This window comes from Ranitomeya variabilis, chromosome 8 (assembly GCF_051348905.1).
Source record: "Ranitomeya variabilis isolate aRanVar5 chromosome 8, aRanVar5.hap1, whole genome shotgun sequence".
Taxonomy (NCBI): domain Eukaryota; kingdom Metazoa; phylum Chordata; class Amphibia; order Anura; family Dendrobatidae; genus Ranitomeya; species Ranitomeya variabilis.
Genome location: NC_135239.1, coordinates 212,302,216 through 212,319,573, shown reverse-complemented (window position 1 = coordinate 212,319,573; position 17,358 = coordinate 212,302,216). Strand labels below are relative to the sequence as shown.

At 43.4% G+C, this 17,358-nt stretch overlaps 1 protein-coding gene across 2 annotated transcripts in view; it reads left to right on the top strand.

Moving 5' to 3' along the window:
* GRM7 (glutamate metabotropic receptor 7) overlaps nucleotides 1–17,358 on the top strand; it is a 475,889-nt gene that overhangs the window by 286,988 nt on the left and 171,543 nt on the right. For both annotated transcript variants that reach the window (XM_077276814.1, XM_077276813.1), the window contains exons 5-7: nucleotides 5,887–6,027; nucleotides 7,594–7,794; nucleotides 12,494–12,633. In XM_077276814.1, coding sequence (XP_077132929.1) covers nucleotides 5,887–6,027; nucleotides 7,594–7,794; nucleotides 12,494–12,633 — 482 coding nt within the window. The remainder of the gene's footprint in view (nucleotides 1–5,886; nucleotides 6,028–7,593; nucleotides 7,795–12,493; nucleotides 12,634–17,358) is intronic.

Here is a 17,358-nt window from a genome sequence, read left to right as displayed (position 1 = left end):
TTCTGCTGGTGCAGTCACTGTGTACATAAATTACATTACTGATCCTGAGTTACCTCCTGTATTATACTCCAGAGCTGCACTCACTATTCTGCTGGTGCAGTCACTGTGTACATACATTACATTACTGATCCTGAGTTACATCCTGTATTATACTCCAGAGCTGCACTCACTATTCTGCTGGTGCAGTCACTGTGTACATACATTACTGATTCTGAGTTACATCCTGTATTATACTCCAGAGCAGTCCTCTGCGGCTCATACAGAGGTTACCGTGAGAACTGCCGGCTGTGACCCACGATAACCTTAATGACGTCACCGCTCATCACAGTCTCTAGATGTAGCAGAGTTGGGGGATCGTCGTGGGACTTCAATATTATGGATTTACGGCTGACCCTGTGGATTATATTTTTTTGCTAATAAATGGGTAAAAGAGGGTAATTTTCAGGGAGTGTTTTTTTTTTTTTTACAATTAAAGGATTTTTGTATATGTGTGTATTTATTTCTATGGGGTTAGTAATGGGGGCGTCTTATAGATGCCTCTCCATTACTAACCCCTGGGATTTATGTCAGCGGACATTATACAGCTGAAATCAATCCCAAAACCATTACCCCCTTGCCAGTGCACCAGAGCAATCGGGAAGAGCTGATTTCTGGGTGTGGCTGAGGTCTGGTGTTATTAGTCTGGGAGGGGGCCAATATCCATGGGCCCTTCCCAGCCTAATATCAGCCCGCAGCTGTCTACTGAGCCTTTAAATATACGCATACAAGATCTATATACATATGTTGTGTATCCACTCAAAAATAATACCTATAAATATGATACACAACTGAACTACCTAGTAAAGCATAATAAATTTATTGAGGCAAATAAACCGCATAATACATGATGAATTATAAATACAAGGGAAGACAAAAAACAAAGTGGAAAGATGGCGGGATGGTGCAGGGTATATATAATATTAGTAAATAATTACCATAGCTCCAAAATTAATTTATATTGATCCATACATGACAATGAATATAAATCAGTAGGTATATTGTAATTTATTGAGAAAGTAAACTTAAAATATATATGTCCATGCAGGACCAATATCATAATTTGGAGTTGCATAAAGATAACATACAATAGCAAAACAATTACTGCATAAAGTATACACACTGAAAATATCGTCAGAGTAATAAATCAATAAATAGATAATACTGATATATATGGAGGTAATTATTACACTGTGGTAATGACCCACAGTGATGATAAAGTTGTAAGTGCAACAGTGTATCCAAACAAAGTGCCAGTGTGCAATGAAAAGTGCACAAGAGGATAAATAACGGTATACTAACCAGTACGGAGACCCAGCACCTGCCCGACGCGCGTTTCGCCTCAGCTTCAACAAGGGAGCCTTTGTTCAAAATTACAGTATGTAAAAGCTGATGTTAAAAGTGCATTGCATGTTATACACATGTTATATGGATGTCAGGTGAGAAAAATCACATTGTACTCGCATGACACTCGTCCTATTTTTCTGGATCCACATTGAAGCAATCTTTCTTACGCAGATGAGAGCGAGCCCTAACTGTGAGAAACTGATGTGTGACTGAGCCCTAATCAGTATAATGTATGTACAAAGTAGCACAATATTTCCAAGCGATTCCCTGGATTTCTGCGGCAGCCCCCTGTCCCCTCTGTGACAGACCCCAGTTTGCTCCCTGACCTTCACGCTTTGGTCACGAGGCTGCGGACGGCCACTTTCTGGCTCTCGATGATGAGACTTGCACAGATGGCTCGCTCTGTACGTGGCACTTGGCATTGTGGCGGAGACGTTCTGGGCACTTAGCTCCCTCCTGCTGAACTTCACACTGCAGATAAATTTACCTGTCTGACATGTTTATCTGCCTGGAATCATCTTCCCGGGGACAGGAGAAAATGCCGACACCGCAGGGAGCCATCTCCAGGATGGCATCAGGATGGGCCTCCTGCGGAGAGACCACTACTATCCAAACACATCGCTGTGAGCCCAACAAATCACTGCGGCATGGAGGGTACGCAGCTCCCACGCAAAGCCCAGCGCAGCAAACACTGTGACCCAACATGTAGCAGAGCTGGACCCAGTCCCATGTTATACAACTGATACACTTGTATTTAAGAGGATGTCCAGAAAAAGATAAACAGCGCCACCCCTGTCTACAGGCTGTATGTAGCATTGCAGCTTAGCTGCATGGCAGTGAATTGGGCTGAGCTGCAATACTGCACACAACCTGTAGACAGGGGTGGTGCTGTTTTTTGGAGTATTTTCTAGATTTTAACAACCTCTTTAGTTATATTCCATTAGAAACACCTCTATTAATTGGGTCCTATATATACTGTATATACAGTACAGACCAAAAGTTTGGACACACCTTCTCATTTAAAGATGTTTCTGTATTTTCATGACTATGAAAATTGTAAATTCACACTGAAGGCATCAAAACTATGAATTATCACATGTGGAATTATATACTTAACAAAAAAGTGTGAAACAACTGAAACTATGTCTTATATTCTAGGTTCTTCACAGTAGCCACCTTTTGCTTTGATGACTGCTTTGCACACTCTTGGCATTCTCTTGATGAGCTTCAGGAGGTAGTCACCGGGAATGGTCTTCCACCAATCTTGAAGGAGTTCCCAGAGATGCTTAGCACTTGTTGGCCCTTTTGCCTTCACTCTGCGGTCCAGCTCACCCCAAACCATCTCGATGGGGTTCAGGTCTGGTGACTGTGGAGGCCAGGTCATCTGGCGTAGCACCCCATCACTCTCCTTCTTGGTCAAATAGCCCTTACACAGCCTGGAGGTGTGTTTGGGGTCATTGTCCTGTTGAAAAATAAATGATGGTCCAAGTAAACGCAAACCGGATGGAATAGCATGCCGCTGCAAGATGCTGTGGTAGCCATGCTGGTTCAGTATGCCTTCAATTTTGAATAAATCCCCAACAGTGTCACCAGCAAAGCCCCCCACACCATCACACCTCCTCCTCCATGCTTCACGGTGGGAACCAGGCATGTAGAGTCCATCCATTCACCTTTTCTGCGTCGCACAAAGACACTGTGGTTGGAACCAAAGATCTCAAATTTGGACTCATCAGACCAAAGCACAGATTTCCACTGGGCTAATGTCCATTCCTTGTGCTCTTTAGCCCAAACAAGTCTCTTCTGCTTGTTGCCTGTCCTTGACAGTGGTTTCCTAGCAGCTATTTTACCATGAAGGCCTGCTGCACAAAGTCTCCTCTTAACAGTTGTTGTAGAGATGTGTCTGCTGCTAGAACGGTGTGTGGCATTGCCCTGGTCTCTAATCTGAGCTGCTGTTAACCTGCGATGTCTGAGGCTGGTGACTCGGATAAACTTATCCTCAGAAGCAGAGGTGACTCTTGGTCTTCCTTTCCTGGGGTGGTCCTCATGTGAGCCAGTTTCTTTGTAGCGCTTGATGGTTTTTGTCACTGCACTTGGGGACACTTTCAAAGTTTTCCCAATTTTTCGGACTGACTGACCTTCATTTCTTAAAGTAATGATGGCCACTCGTTTTTCTTTGCTTAGCTGCTTTTTTCTTGCCATAATACAAATTCTAACAGTCTATTCAGTAGGACTATCAGCTGTGTATCCACCAGACTTCTGCACAACACAACTGATGGTCCCAACCCCATTTATAAGGCAAGAAATCCCACTTATTAAACCTGACAGGGCACACCTGTGAAGTGAAAACCATTCCCGGTGACTATCTCTTGAAGCTCATCAAGAGAATGCCAAGAGTGTGCAAAGCAGTCATCAAAGCAAAAGGTGGCTACTTTGAAGAACCTAGAATATAAGACATAATTTCAGTTGTTTCACACTTTTTTGTTAAGTATATAATTCCACATGTATTATTTCATAGTTTTGATGCCTTCAGTGTGAATGTACAATTTTCATAGTCATGAAAATACAGAAAAATCTTTAAATGAGAAGGTGTGTCCAAACTTTTGGTCTGTACTGTGTATATATATATATATATATATATATATATATATATATATATATACACACGTTTATGGGATGCATTAGCTTGGCTCCCCCTTAAACGTCCCTATAAATGTAAAGTAAGCTCTATCCCTCTATATATTGGGAGCCACATTCATCATCCAGATGCTCAGGAGATAGCCCTGCACCCATAGACCAGTTCACAGTAGTCAGTGGCTGTGGGGTATCATGTGAGCATTCTGCCTGACAAGTAGGGGGCGCTGTTTCCATATAGCACCATGCCAGCACAAGAGCAGGATTCTAGGACTTGCCAGATGATCATGATAGTTTGAGGTCTTGGCCTATCAGTGGGGTCTTACGAGGGGGTCCTGTGGGATAACTGTAGATTCCAGAGCCCTGATTTAGATGGGGGCTTGTGTTATTTCCAAGGCATGTATGTGCTGCTATGTAAATCCCCGGATCATCACCGATCCTCCACCAAATTTCACAGTGGGTGCAGACATTGTGGCTTGTCCGCCTCTCCAGGTCTAAGCATTAGATGACCAGGTGTTGATCTGGGGAAGCTTCAGCAAGCCTGGAATTGGGCAGGTTGTTCTTTGCGAAGGTCTAATGAATGAAGCCGCATACAAGGTTATCCTGAAAAATCAGCTGATTCCTTCTGCTCAGACAATGTTCCCCAATTCTGGGGACTGGTTTTTCCAGCAGGACAATGCACCATGTCACACAGCTAGGTCAATCAAGGTGTGGATGAAGGACCACCACATCAAGACCCTGTCATGGCCGCCCAATCTCCAGACCTGAACCCAACTGAAAACCTCTGGAATGTAATCAAGACGAAGATGGATAATCACAAGCCATCAAACAAAGAACTGCTGACATTATTGTACCAGGAGCAGTGTGAAAGACTGGTAGAAAACTGCCAAGACGCATGAAAGCTGTTAACAATCATGGTTATTCCACCAAATATTGATTTCTGAACTCTTCCTGAGATAAAACATTAGTATTGTTGTTTCTAAATGATCATGAACTTGTTTTTTTTACATTATTTGAGGTCTGCAAGCAATGCATTTTTTTTTATTTTGACCATTTCTCATTTTCAGAAAAAAAAATACAAAATGTATTGCTTGGAACTTCGGAGACATGTTGTCAGAAGTTTATAGAATAAAAGAACAATTTACATTTTACTCCAAAAATCTACCTATAAAGAGAGAAATCAGACAAACTGAACATTGTGCAGTGATCTCTTCATTTTTGCCAGAGCTGTAATTTGTAATTGTAACAATGTGACGACACCAGGACTGATATTTACTGGTCACACCCTGCGATCCACTGGTGCCTGCCAGTAAGAGCTGGGCCAGTGACGGTGGCCTCTGGCAGGCAGCCTGTGTATGATGGGAGTTGTGGTCCTACATTAGCTTGGAGCCCCCGAGGCCTCTTCGATATCATGTAGAGTTTAATCAAAGCGTCTCCATGAATAATTCCAGAGCAGAATGACGATAACATAATCCACACGTGATGGCGGCAGGCGACAGTATGCAAATATGTAAAATAGTTGGTGGAAAGTGAAAAGCTCCTAATTAATCCTGATTGGCAGCTGTTAATGATGCCTTCATGTAATTAAGCATTCATCTGAATACAGGGAAGGTGGAGAGTGACATGGCCGCACTTTACTTCACTGAGCAGACAGTCCTCACTCATCAACAGCTTATAATATGGGGGAGGGGACAGATCACACCAGGAACTTATGTCCCAGGAACACGGACCCCAGCTCCACCGCGGTGGTCAAGATCTGTGGTTCTGCAGGTGTCACGTTCCACTGCAATTCTTACATTATGTTCATGAATCAGGTGGCTCAGGATGAACGCGATCCCTTGCACTAATTGGTGATGTGGTTACTTTTGCCAGGTTTTGACGCCTATTTTACCTCTCGGACACTGGAGAATAACAGGAGGAACGTCTGGTTTGCAGAATACTGGGAGGAGAACTTTAACTGTAAACTGACCATTACTGGCTCCAAGAAGGAGGACACCGACCGCAAGTGCACAGGTAAATGGAGGAGGGGGCGACGGGTGCAAAGAGGGAGGCGCGGACCCCTGGTCCTGGCAATAGCCCTGGGTCCATTATGAAAGCAAGAACATATAGACAAGGGGGTGGAGCCTGTGGTCACTATTACACCAGCACATAACAGGGTCTGGGGAGCTGAGATACAAGGAGCTGTTTGTTGGTTTCTGTGCATTCTACATATCTCAGGCCTAATCCTTATAGAAAGAAAAGTTCTACTACTTTCCAACAGAATATCTATTATCTATCTATTTATTATCTATTATCTATTTATTATCTATTATCTTTCATCTATCTATTTATCTATCATCTATCTAATATCAATCTATTATTTCTCTATCAAGCATCTATTATTTATCATCTATCTATTTTCTATCTATTATCTGTCATCTATTACCGTATCTATCTATTTATTATCTATCTATCTATCATCTATTATCTATCATCTAATATATCAATCTATTATTTATCTATTATCTCTCAATTATCAATCATCTATCTATCATCAATTATCTATCTATTATTTATCATTTATCTTCTAACATCTATCTATCTATTATCTATCATCTATCAATTATCTATAATCTATCATGTAATATATCAGTCTATTATCTCCCTCTGGATAAACATTTCTACATCTCACATAAACTTGCAGCCATTTATCTGAACGTTCGCTAAAATAACATTTGTGAGCCTCGTGGAGCATTATTGGGATTGTCATGGTCCGACGCTCCGTGAAGGACGTCGTTGCAGGTTTCTCCTTGGATCGGCTCCAGATGAGACAGGAAACAGAGATAAAGCAGAGAGGCATGGGGGCGATGTGGACGGCCTCTCCATAGCCTTGGCACCCTAAGGGGCATGTAAAGGAGATCCCCACCCATGGCACGGTCTGTGGGGGCCTCATATGATTGGCATTACTGGAGTATTAATATGACTGGAATCTATATAAAGGTTCCTATATTTGACAGTCTGGAGCATACGTGTTACATTCACATTATGGGGCATCTGTTGGGGTACACATGCTTGGCCCTATTGGGGGGTTTATGTGACTGGCACTCGGTGGGAAACTATGACAGCTCCCTCTGCTGCTTATTTATGATGGGCACTCCAGGAGGCATCCGTGGGACTGACGCGCCTATGGTTGGCATCTTAGAGGGTTTGTGGAAATGGTAAAGGGAGTCTGTCAGCACAAAATGACTGTTCAAACCAAGCACAATAGCCCGGTGCCCTCTTGGAGCGGCGGAGTAGCTCAGTCAGTTATTGACTTTCCTTCTACCTCCGTCCTCCAACCATCGGTTTCAGCAGGAGGGGTCCCGAGGGTCGTGTCCCTCCTTTCCCAGGGATTTCTCCGGCTCTCTATAGATCTCGCAGCCCGATGGCACAGATCTTAGATCCAGCAAAAGATCTGTGAACAATGTCAGATGGAGGAGGGGAGGATGGTCAAGATTCCTCGCTCCTGATGATTGTCTCATTATTGTCTTGCAATTGATGTTTTTCTCTTTCCGTGATTTGTCCACATTGAGCCGCCATGATTGTGCACATTTCCCACAGGTCAGGAGCGCATCGGGCAGGACTTCCCGTACGAGCAGGACGGTCGGGTCCAATTTGTGGTGGACGCGGTGTACGCCATGGCTCACGCCCTGCACAACATGATCAAGGACCTGTGCCCGGGTTCTTCTGGCCTTTGTCCAGCGGTCGACCCTCCGGTGGGGAAGAAACTCCTGAAATACATCCGCAATGTCAGCTTTAATGGTGAGAGCTTCATTTCTGTTACCCTTAAGATGGAAAAGCAAACCCCGTCCCCAAAACCGGGCAGCTGTCCTGGTGTAAGAAGCTGAGCGCATGGAGATCCAGCATGGCCACCTGTAGCCATCACCTGTGGGACCTCCACTGATCCTGAGAATGAGGGGGCGTAGTGTTGTATCCCCCTAAACTGCGTTTTACCCTGCGGTGACCCCCAGCATCTAACTGTGCAGAGACGTTCACCTTGGCCTTATTTAGGGGACGGGCTGCAGTTCCCTGTGCAACCAGAGGGTTGGGGGCGCCACTGTACAGAAAAATACATTGAATCTAGGGAAAACCTGTGAAAAAAACAATTACATAGTTTAAATCAGGGTTTGTTATTTATTTAAATGTTGCCAATTTTTTTTTCATTTTCCACTGGGAATAATACCATTCACAATAGGTGATGTCACAGCTCACCTCCTCCTCCTGTACAATGACTGATAACACCTCTACATACAGTAGATAACACAGGATCCATCATTCACAATACGTGATATCACAGCTCACCTCCTCCTCCTGTACAATGACTGATAACACCTCTACATACAGTAGATAACACAGGATCCATCATTCACAATACGTGATATCACAGCTCACCTCCTCCTCCTGTACAATGACTGATAACACCTCTACATACAGTAGATAACACAGGATCCACCATTTACGATAGGCGATGTCACAGCTCACCTCCTCCTGTACAATGACTGATAACACCTCTATATAGAGTAGATAACACAGGATCCACCATTTACAATAGGTGATATCACAGCTCACCTGCTCCTCCTGTACAATGACTGATAACACCTCTATATACAGTAGATAACACAGGATCCACAATTCACAGTAGGCGATGTCACAGCTCACCTCCTCCTCCTCCTGTACAATGACTGATAACACATCTATATACAGTAGATAACACAGGATCCATCATTCACAATATGTTGTCACAGCTCACCTCCTCCTCCTGTACAATGACTGATAGCACCTCTATATACAGTAGATAACACAGGATCCACCATTCACAATAGGTGATGTCACAGCTCACCTCCTCCTCCTGTACAATGACTGATAACACCTCTATATACAGTAGATAACACAGGATCCACCATTCACAATAGGTGATGTCACAGCTCACCTCCTCCTCCTGTACAATGACTGATAACACCTCTATATACAGTAGATAACACAGGATCCATCATTCACAATAGGTGATGTCACAGCTCACCTCCCCCTCCTGTACAATGACTGATAGCACCTCTATATACAGTAGATAACACAGGATCCACCATTTACAATAGGTGATATCACAGCTCACCTCCTCCTCCTGTACAATGACTGATAGCACCTCTATATACAGTAGATAACACAGGATCCACCATTCACAATAGGTGATGTCACAGCTCACCTCCTCCTCCTCCTGTACAATGACTGATAACACCTCTACATACAGTAGATAACACAGGATCCACCATTTACAATAGGTGATATCACAGCTCACCTCCTCCTCCTGTACAATGACTGATAACACCTCTATATACAGTAGATAACACAGGAACCACCATTCACAATAGGTGATGTCACAGCTCACCTCCTCCTCCTGTACAATGACTGATAACACCTCTATATAGAGTAGATAACACAGGATCCACCATTTACAATAGGTGATATCACAGCTCACCTCCTCCTCCTGTACAATGACTGATAACACCTCTATATACAGTAGATAACACAGGATCCACCATTCACAATAGGTGATGTCACAGCTCACCTCCTCCTGTACAATGACTGATAACACCTCTATATACAGTAGATAACACAGGATCCACAATTCACAGTAGGCGATGTCACAGCTCACCTCCTCCTCCTCCTCCTCCTGTACAATGACTGATAACACATCTATATACAGTAGATAACACAGGATCCATCATTCACAATATGTTGTCACAGCTCACCTCCTCCTCCTGTACAATGACTGATAGCACCTCTATATACAGTAGATAACACAGGATCCATCATTCACAATAGGTGATGTCACAGCTCACCTCCCCCTCCTGTACAATGACTGATAGCACCTCTATATACAGTAGATAACACAGGATCCACCATTCACAATAGGTGATGTCACAGCTCACCTCCCTTCCCAGTGACCTTCAATAGAAAGGGAGGGTCTGAGTTTGTTGCTTCTATTGTGCATGTGAATTTCCGGAAAACATAAAGTTAGAATGTAGAAGAGCCCCCAATGGTTGGTGGGAAAATTGCAACATTTCTAATTCTTTTTAATACATGTTGTGATTTGTGATATGGAAACTAAAATAAATATAGAAAATTATCTCAAATCACAATTATTTCATGGATAAAGCCTAATTTAAACAGTAGGTGATTTTCTGCAGCATCATAGATGCAAACCTTAGCACAGCATGAAAATCTATTACTTCGCCAAACAGATGGAAGCCAGACCTCATTATATGTCAATGAGGCCCCATTTAGATCCATCCAGCAGAGGCCATGACACCATAGTGGTGTAAGATAGGGTGCTCTGTGTGAAGGTAGTGGGGAACGAGGGGCCTGTATACCTTAGTGCACAGGGGCCCGTATACCTTAGTGCACAGGGGCCCGTATACCTTAGTGCACAGGGGCCCGTATACCTTAGTGCACAGGGGCCCGTATACCTTAGTGCACAGGGGCCCGTATACCTTAGTGCACAGGGGCCCGTATACCTTAGTGCACTGGGGCCCTCAGCTGTATTGGTCATGTGCTATAAATCTTTGGGGGCCCCTTCTATGTAATATGTGTGCCTTGCATTGCAGTTACTTTTGGACTAGGAATACAATGTATCCGCAAAGTTCCAGCACTCGCTCCCGGCTCCCAGTTCTGCTTTCCTCCACCATTATGACTAATGTGAGATTTTCTACTGTGCCTAATGATTACAGCCTACAACGTGTTATCAAAGCGAACATGAAACAGATTCTTCTCTTCTATGCAAGAGACAAAACTAAATCCCGCTTCTGAATTTTTTTTTCATTCTAAGTATAAATTAATTTTACTCCTCGGCTGGATCTTTTCATATCAGAGGAGAAAAGTAAAAAAAAGCCTAAATCTGCAAGTAAATTGCTGAATAATTAGCGCAGCATTTTTCTATGACACAGGGCATTATCAGCGGGACACGAAGCCTTGTCCGTATTTGAGCCAGAATATTCCTGTTCGCCTCCAGAGCACAATAACGGCCAAATTACCAAAATGAGCTCAATTAGAGTGTGCAGGAAATGGAGAAAATTATTAAAGAAATCATTGGGTGGCTGAAAATAAAAAAGGAGATAATAAGACTCCTGAGCTTCAGAGACTCCCGCAGTGCGGTGCGGCCGACTCGTACCGAGGACGACATGAGCAGGAGCCAAGCGGCATCAATGGGAGAGCCCTAATATATAGGGCACTGATGTGCGGCATGCTGGGACTCATAGTGCCCACACACGGAAGTGGTGACCTGATCTGAGGTCTTTTGCATCCTTGCAGGGATAATGTCAGGTTTTTTTTGGAGAGCACTGGTAGGATTTCCATTAGAACTCGCAGCCCATTGTTTATAAAACAAGGATACAATGTAACAAGTCACAGTGTTTCCTGCTACATGATTATGATGGGGCCAGTGCTGGCCGATCGTGCCACTTTACTCACCCCCAGTTAGACTTTAATAAGGAATATTGTGCATTATTTATAACCTCAGGAGACCCCGGTCACATTGATACAAATTATACAAATCAATGGATTTCCATGGCTACATTTAACCTGCAGCAAAACCCTTTCCTCAACTGTCCAAGCAAACAAGGACCATGGAGATAAACAATTCCTCCTGTGGACAAGTGTGCAGCACCAGAAGGAGCCTTATTTGCACTCTTGGGACCCTCGTGCACATTATTGGTATCTAGCTCCCCACTGGCAGGTTACTATAATCTGTAAGGTGCTTCATTGCTTTTTACCTCCTCATTGGGAACTGGAAGGTGTGAGTGCATCAATGACCAAGTCCCCTCAGAGTCCACAGGTATTCTCAGGTACCCAATACCTGCCAGGTGTGTAGGAGACCTGCTGATGCCTGGCAGGCCGCCATCGAAGCACTTTTTACCTCCTGATGCTGAAGTGAAGGCATAGGACAACCACTTAATGTCTGTAGGCCGGCATAAGCTGCTCCACCTTTGTGACACTGGCTCATAGATTTGGTACATTTTCTTAGACATTTCAGGGTTCACCTGGAGATTTTTGATATTTGTGGAGAAAAAAAAAACACACCAAAAAGTGCTTTAAAAAAATTACTTTTTTATGCATGAGGCAGTTCATAAGTTCAGTTTATTCAGTGATTTATTTTTGGTGCAAATCCAAAATCCGTGTAAAAATAATGGTGTGAACGTAGACATACACATGTCTCTTCCAGTATTAATTGGCTTACTTTAGTTTTGTGCCAAAATTTCTGAGAAATTATGGAGCATTTTAAGATGTCTTTAAGGTGCTTCTTAGTTTCTGGGCAATTTCCAGGTATTAAAAGTGTCTAAAATACATTAATCAGGAGCAAGGAATATACGATAGTTTGTATTTGTTAGAATTGAGGGACTACATTATTCTGGCGCTGTTTCCTAGCATTTCTTCCTGCGTGTCTGACCTTTGCCTCCTTCCCTCGCAGGAAGTGCTGGGACCCCCGTTATGTTCAATAAGAACGGAGATGCTCTGGGCCGATACGACATCTTCCAGTTCCAGATTGGAAATAACACTGTGTTCAGATATCGGCTGATCGGACAGTGGACTGACGAGCTGCAGCTGAATGTGAGTCGCCTCTTGCATAATGCAACCCTCTTCTTCCCATGTGTTCAGATGCGGCTTATTATTATAGACCACCACTGAGCTTCCCTTTTAGGATTTTACTTGCAAATCTTTTGCTTTTTTTTTTTTTTAAATCATAATTTTGTTATTTTTGTTTGTGCAAACCATGAGTTTTGTTCATCCTGCGCCTCCTTGTTCATGAATACAATGCCTGATTTGACCCAAGCTGGGAGAGAATTTGAGATTTCTGTGCCATTTAAGATTTGTGGCGGGCTTCATGCCAGCCCTTGTAGGCACTGTAATGGCCACCGTTAGTATCTGGTGTCACCTTTAGATTCCCAGCAGTAATTTCTTGCGGTCTTTAATAATAGTACATGCCTGTATAGTGAAGCGAAGGTCGGGGATTGTATTCTTGTAACACGTGTATCTGCATGGTTATGAGTGAGGCAGAACATGGTGAAGAGCCCCTAGGTGCTATGTGGGAGCTGACGCTGTTTTCTTAGTCATCAAAGCTTTTATTAAACACAATTTCACAAGTCTGAGCAGCCACCTCAGTGCTGGGGGAGCAAAATTGAATTTTCCAGCTCTTAAAGCAGCGAGTTTGCGGTTTATATTTCCCTTGATCGCTCAAGACTGACAGCGACATTCACCAGAAACACATTATCCATGACCCGCAGTCACAGCCCAGAACCTCAGCCAGATAATACCTTGTAATTTATGGGACACAATGCGGCTCTGACATTAATATCGCCCCCCCCGGCTACCTCCTTCCTTTATAATCATCTCAGGATGTTGTGAAGTTTATTGAAACATTTGTGTCATTTGTAATAATAGGAAATTGGTGGTTATACCCTTTAAGAGATGGATCTGTTGAAGCCACCTGAACAATCTCCTGAGGTTCTGATATTAGTGGTCATTTAAGATTGCAAGTGTAGTCTGCCTATATGGGTCTAGTGGGTCCCCAGAAACATGTGGTGGAAGAAACCTCTCAATTCAGCAACAAATCGGCAAAATAGCCCTCAACTCCGACAACACCCAACATCATGATAAAGACCACCAATATATGTCTACACAACACCATCAACATCATGGTTAAGACCACCAACCTATGTCCAATCAACCCCCATAACACTATCATCAAGACCCCCAATATAGGTCTACACAACACCATCAATATCATGGTCAAGACCTCCAACATATGTTCAATCAACACCAATAACCTCATGGTCAAGACCACCAACATACGTCCAAGTAACACTGTCACATACCTCCTTCTCTGCACGTGACTTGGGTTGCGCCTGCAAGGGTTAATCTATCTCTCCTCACTCAGTCCAGCATTCAACCTCTGTCCTATGCTGTAATAGGAGCATAAGTCACACCCCGACACAGACCACACCCCCGCTCATAAACGCTGCCACCACTCACCGAACACACGGGCGATGAGTCCTGGAAATTTTACTACTACTGTCTGCCAATCATAAGGATCACACACGTTAGAGCATACAAGGTTCAAACTTATTAAAGTTTTAAGCTTTAGTAGAAAAGGTACAGTGCTTACAATAAAATATACAAAAATATGGAAATTAAGAGTGATATACAAATATGCAAAACAGTTATAAAAATAAAGGGAGAAAACTTACAGAAATATCTAAACATTGCAGTCCGGCATTCTGCTCCTTAAGGGGAGGATGAATATGGAATGGCTCACATCAGCTTGACTGCCCCTCAATCTGTGAACAGGTTTCTATGTGTAAAGGCCTAATTTATCGACTCAACCCGGAGGTCAAATTTCTAGACCAGCCTCTCAGGTTAATATTTTAATCCTTGGTTTGTGACTGGATCCTGGCTATTTTACCAATGAATACATTATTTTTTCTTTGAACACTATTTGCGTGACCTTTCTCATAGTAAATAGTGTCATGCTGCAATTGGTGTGTCTGTTCGAAAGAGTCAGAAGGTGTGAAGTGTTTAGACTTGTGTGTGTTCAGGCAATACCCCCTGGGGTCACTGGAGACCAGGAGACTGCCTGCTCAGGATGACATAGGTCATGACCTTTGTGAGAGATGTACTCTCAGGACAGATGTTAATTTACTGCTGGTCATACATCCATACATATACATAATTCACTACAAACACCAACGACATCATCATTAAGACCACCAACATGTGTCCAATCAACAGCAATAACCTCATTGGCAAGACCACCAACATACGTTCAGTCAACACCAACATATATCCAGTCAACACAAACATCATGATCAAGTAACACAAACAACATCATTATCAATACCAAAATCAACACTACCAACACCTCAACCAACAATACTAAACACCTCCGTGCTAATAATCCCTTTAGCATGATCATGAACATCAACACAACTATCAAAATCACTACCATCACCATCACAGCAATATCTGCACCAAGCACAGTACCGGAATTCTCAGCACAATTATTACCACCACTAAGACTATTCACACCACCAACAAAATCACCAATATTACAATCTCCTTGAATACTGGAGGGGCAGGTCGTCACATTGCTGGATATTCCTCCTCATGCTGATGAACCCTGGGGCTGTTGGAAAATTAATATTTATTGGGGCAGAGGGGGAGCATTAATAGGCGAGACAAAGTCCCATTAATATACAGGTGCTTCTCACAAAATTATAAAATCATCAAAAAGTTAATTTATTTCAGTTCTTCAATACAAAAAGTAAATCTCATATATTATATAGAGTCATTACACACAGAGTGATCTATTCCACGTGTTTATTTCTGTTAATGTTGATGATTATGGCTTACAGCCAATGAAAACCCAAAAGTCATTATCTCAGTAAATTAGAATACTTTATAACACCGGCTTGAAAAAATGATTTTAATATCCGAAATGTTCCCTACTGAAATGTATGTTCAGTAAATGCTCTCAGTACTTGGTCCTTGGGCATCAATTACTGCATCAATGCGGCGTGGCATGGAGGCGATCAGCCTGTGGCACTGCTGAGGGGTTATGGAAGCCCAGGTTGCTTTGATAGCAGCCTTCAGCTCGTCTGCATTGTTGGGTCTGGTGTCTCTCATCTTCCTCTTGACAATACTCCATAGATTCTCTATGGGGTTAAGGTCAGGCGAGTTTGCTGCCAATCAAGCCCAGTGATACTGTTGTTTTTACACCAGGTATTGGCACTTTTGTCAGTGTGGACAGGGGCCAAGTCCTGCTGGAGAATTACATCTCCATCTCCTAAAAGCTTGTCGGCAGAGGGAAGCATGAAGTGCTCTAAAAATTCCCGGTAGACGGCTGCGCTGACTTTGGTCTTGATAACACACAGTGGACCTACACCAGCAGATGACATGGCTCCCCAAACCATCACTGATGGTGGAGACTTCACACTAGACCTCCAGCAGGTTGGATTGTGTCCTCTCCACTCTTCCTCCAGACTCTGGGACCTTGGACCACTGACAACAGTCCGGTTCTTCTTCTCTTTGGCCCAGGTAAGACGCTTCTGGCGGTGTCTCTTGGTCATGAGTGGCTGACACAGGGAATGTGACACTTGTAGCTCATGTCCTGGAGACGTCTGTGTGTGGCGGCTCTGGAAGCAATGACTCCAGCAGCAGTCCGCTCCTTGTGAATCTCCCCCACATTATTGAATGGCCTTTTCTTAACAATCCTTTCCAGGCTGCGGTTCTCCCGGTTGCTTGTGCACCTTCTCCTACCACACTTTTTCCTTCCACTTTCCAGTAATCTGCTTAGATACAGCACTGTGTGAACAGCCGGCTTCTTTAGCAATGACCTTTTGTGGCTTCCCCTCCTTGTGGAGTGTGTCAGTGACGCCTTCTGGACATCTGTCAGGTCAGCAGTCTTCCCCATGATTGTGGAGCTACTGAAACAGACTAAGGGACCTTTATAAACACTTAGGAGCCTTTACAGCTGTTTTTTGTTAATTATCCTAATTTACTGAGATAATTACTTTTGGGTTTTCATTGGCTGTAAGCCATAATCATCAACATTAACAGAAATAAACACGTGAAGTAGATCAGTCTGTGTGTAATGACTCTATAGAATATATGAGATTCACTATTTGTATTGAAGAAATTAAATAAATGATCTATTTGATGATATTATAATTTTGTGAGAAGCTCCTGTACATTCAGGTACAATTCACCTTTAAATGTGTCCACATTGTATGAAGTTGGCCCGGTCCATTTAGCGCTCCACGGGGGGATGGGGCAGGTGAGCGCCCTCGCTCATGGAGCCGCCGGCCCGTCAGCTGTCTGTGGTTTGCTCTGTATTAATTCCAGGTTTTACCATAATTATGATAGCGCCGCTTGGCCTCGTTCTCATGCAGGGCACATGGTGATAATGAGATTTCTCTCTGGTGTCAGAAGACACTTTTTCTGCATCTGTCAGAGAGATATTGTATCTTTCGGCTTCTGCTGATCAAAGCAAAGAACCTTGTACATTATTTGTTTCTCGCAAGTTTCCTCTTACGTGATGGATAGATGAGGCACATGAAATACCAGATCTATTCCTCTAAGCCAAAGGCGGAGGAGGGCGACAACCAGCTGACACCCGCTTTATTCATTTATCCAGCAGCTTCTTGTTAATTTACACAGGAGATTGGAGCTTTTCTGCTGCTGAGGAAGGAAGAGAAAGGTCCCCAAAAATATACTGACGCCCATAGTGCCATCCCTGTACTCTGCCAGGCTTATCCCACTGCCCACAGCGCCAGCGTC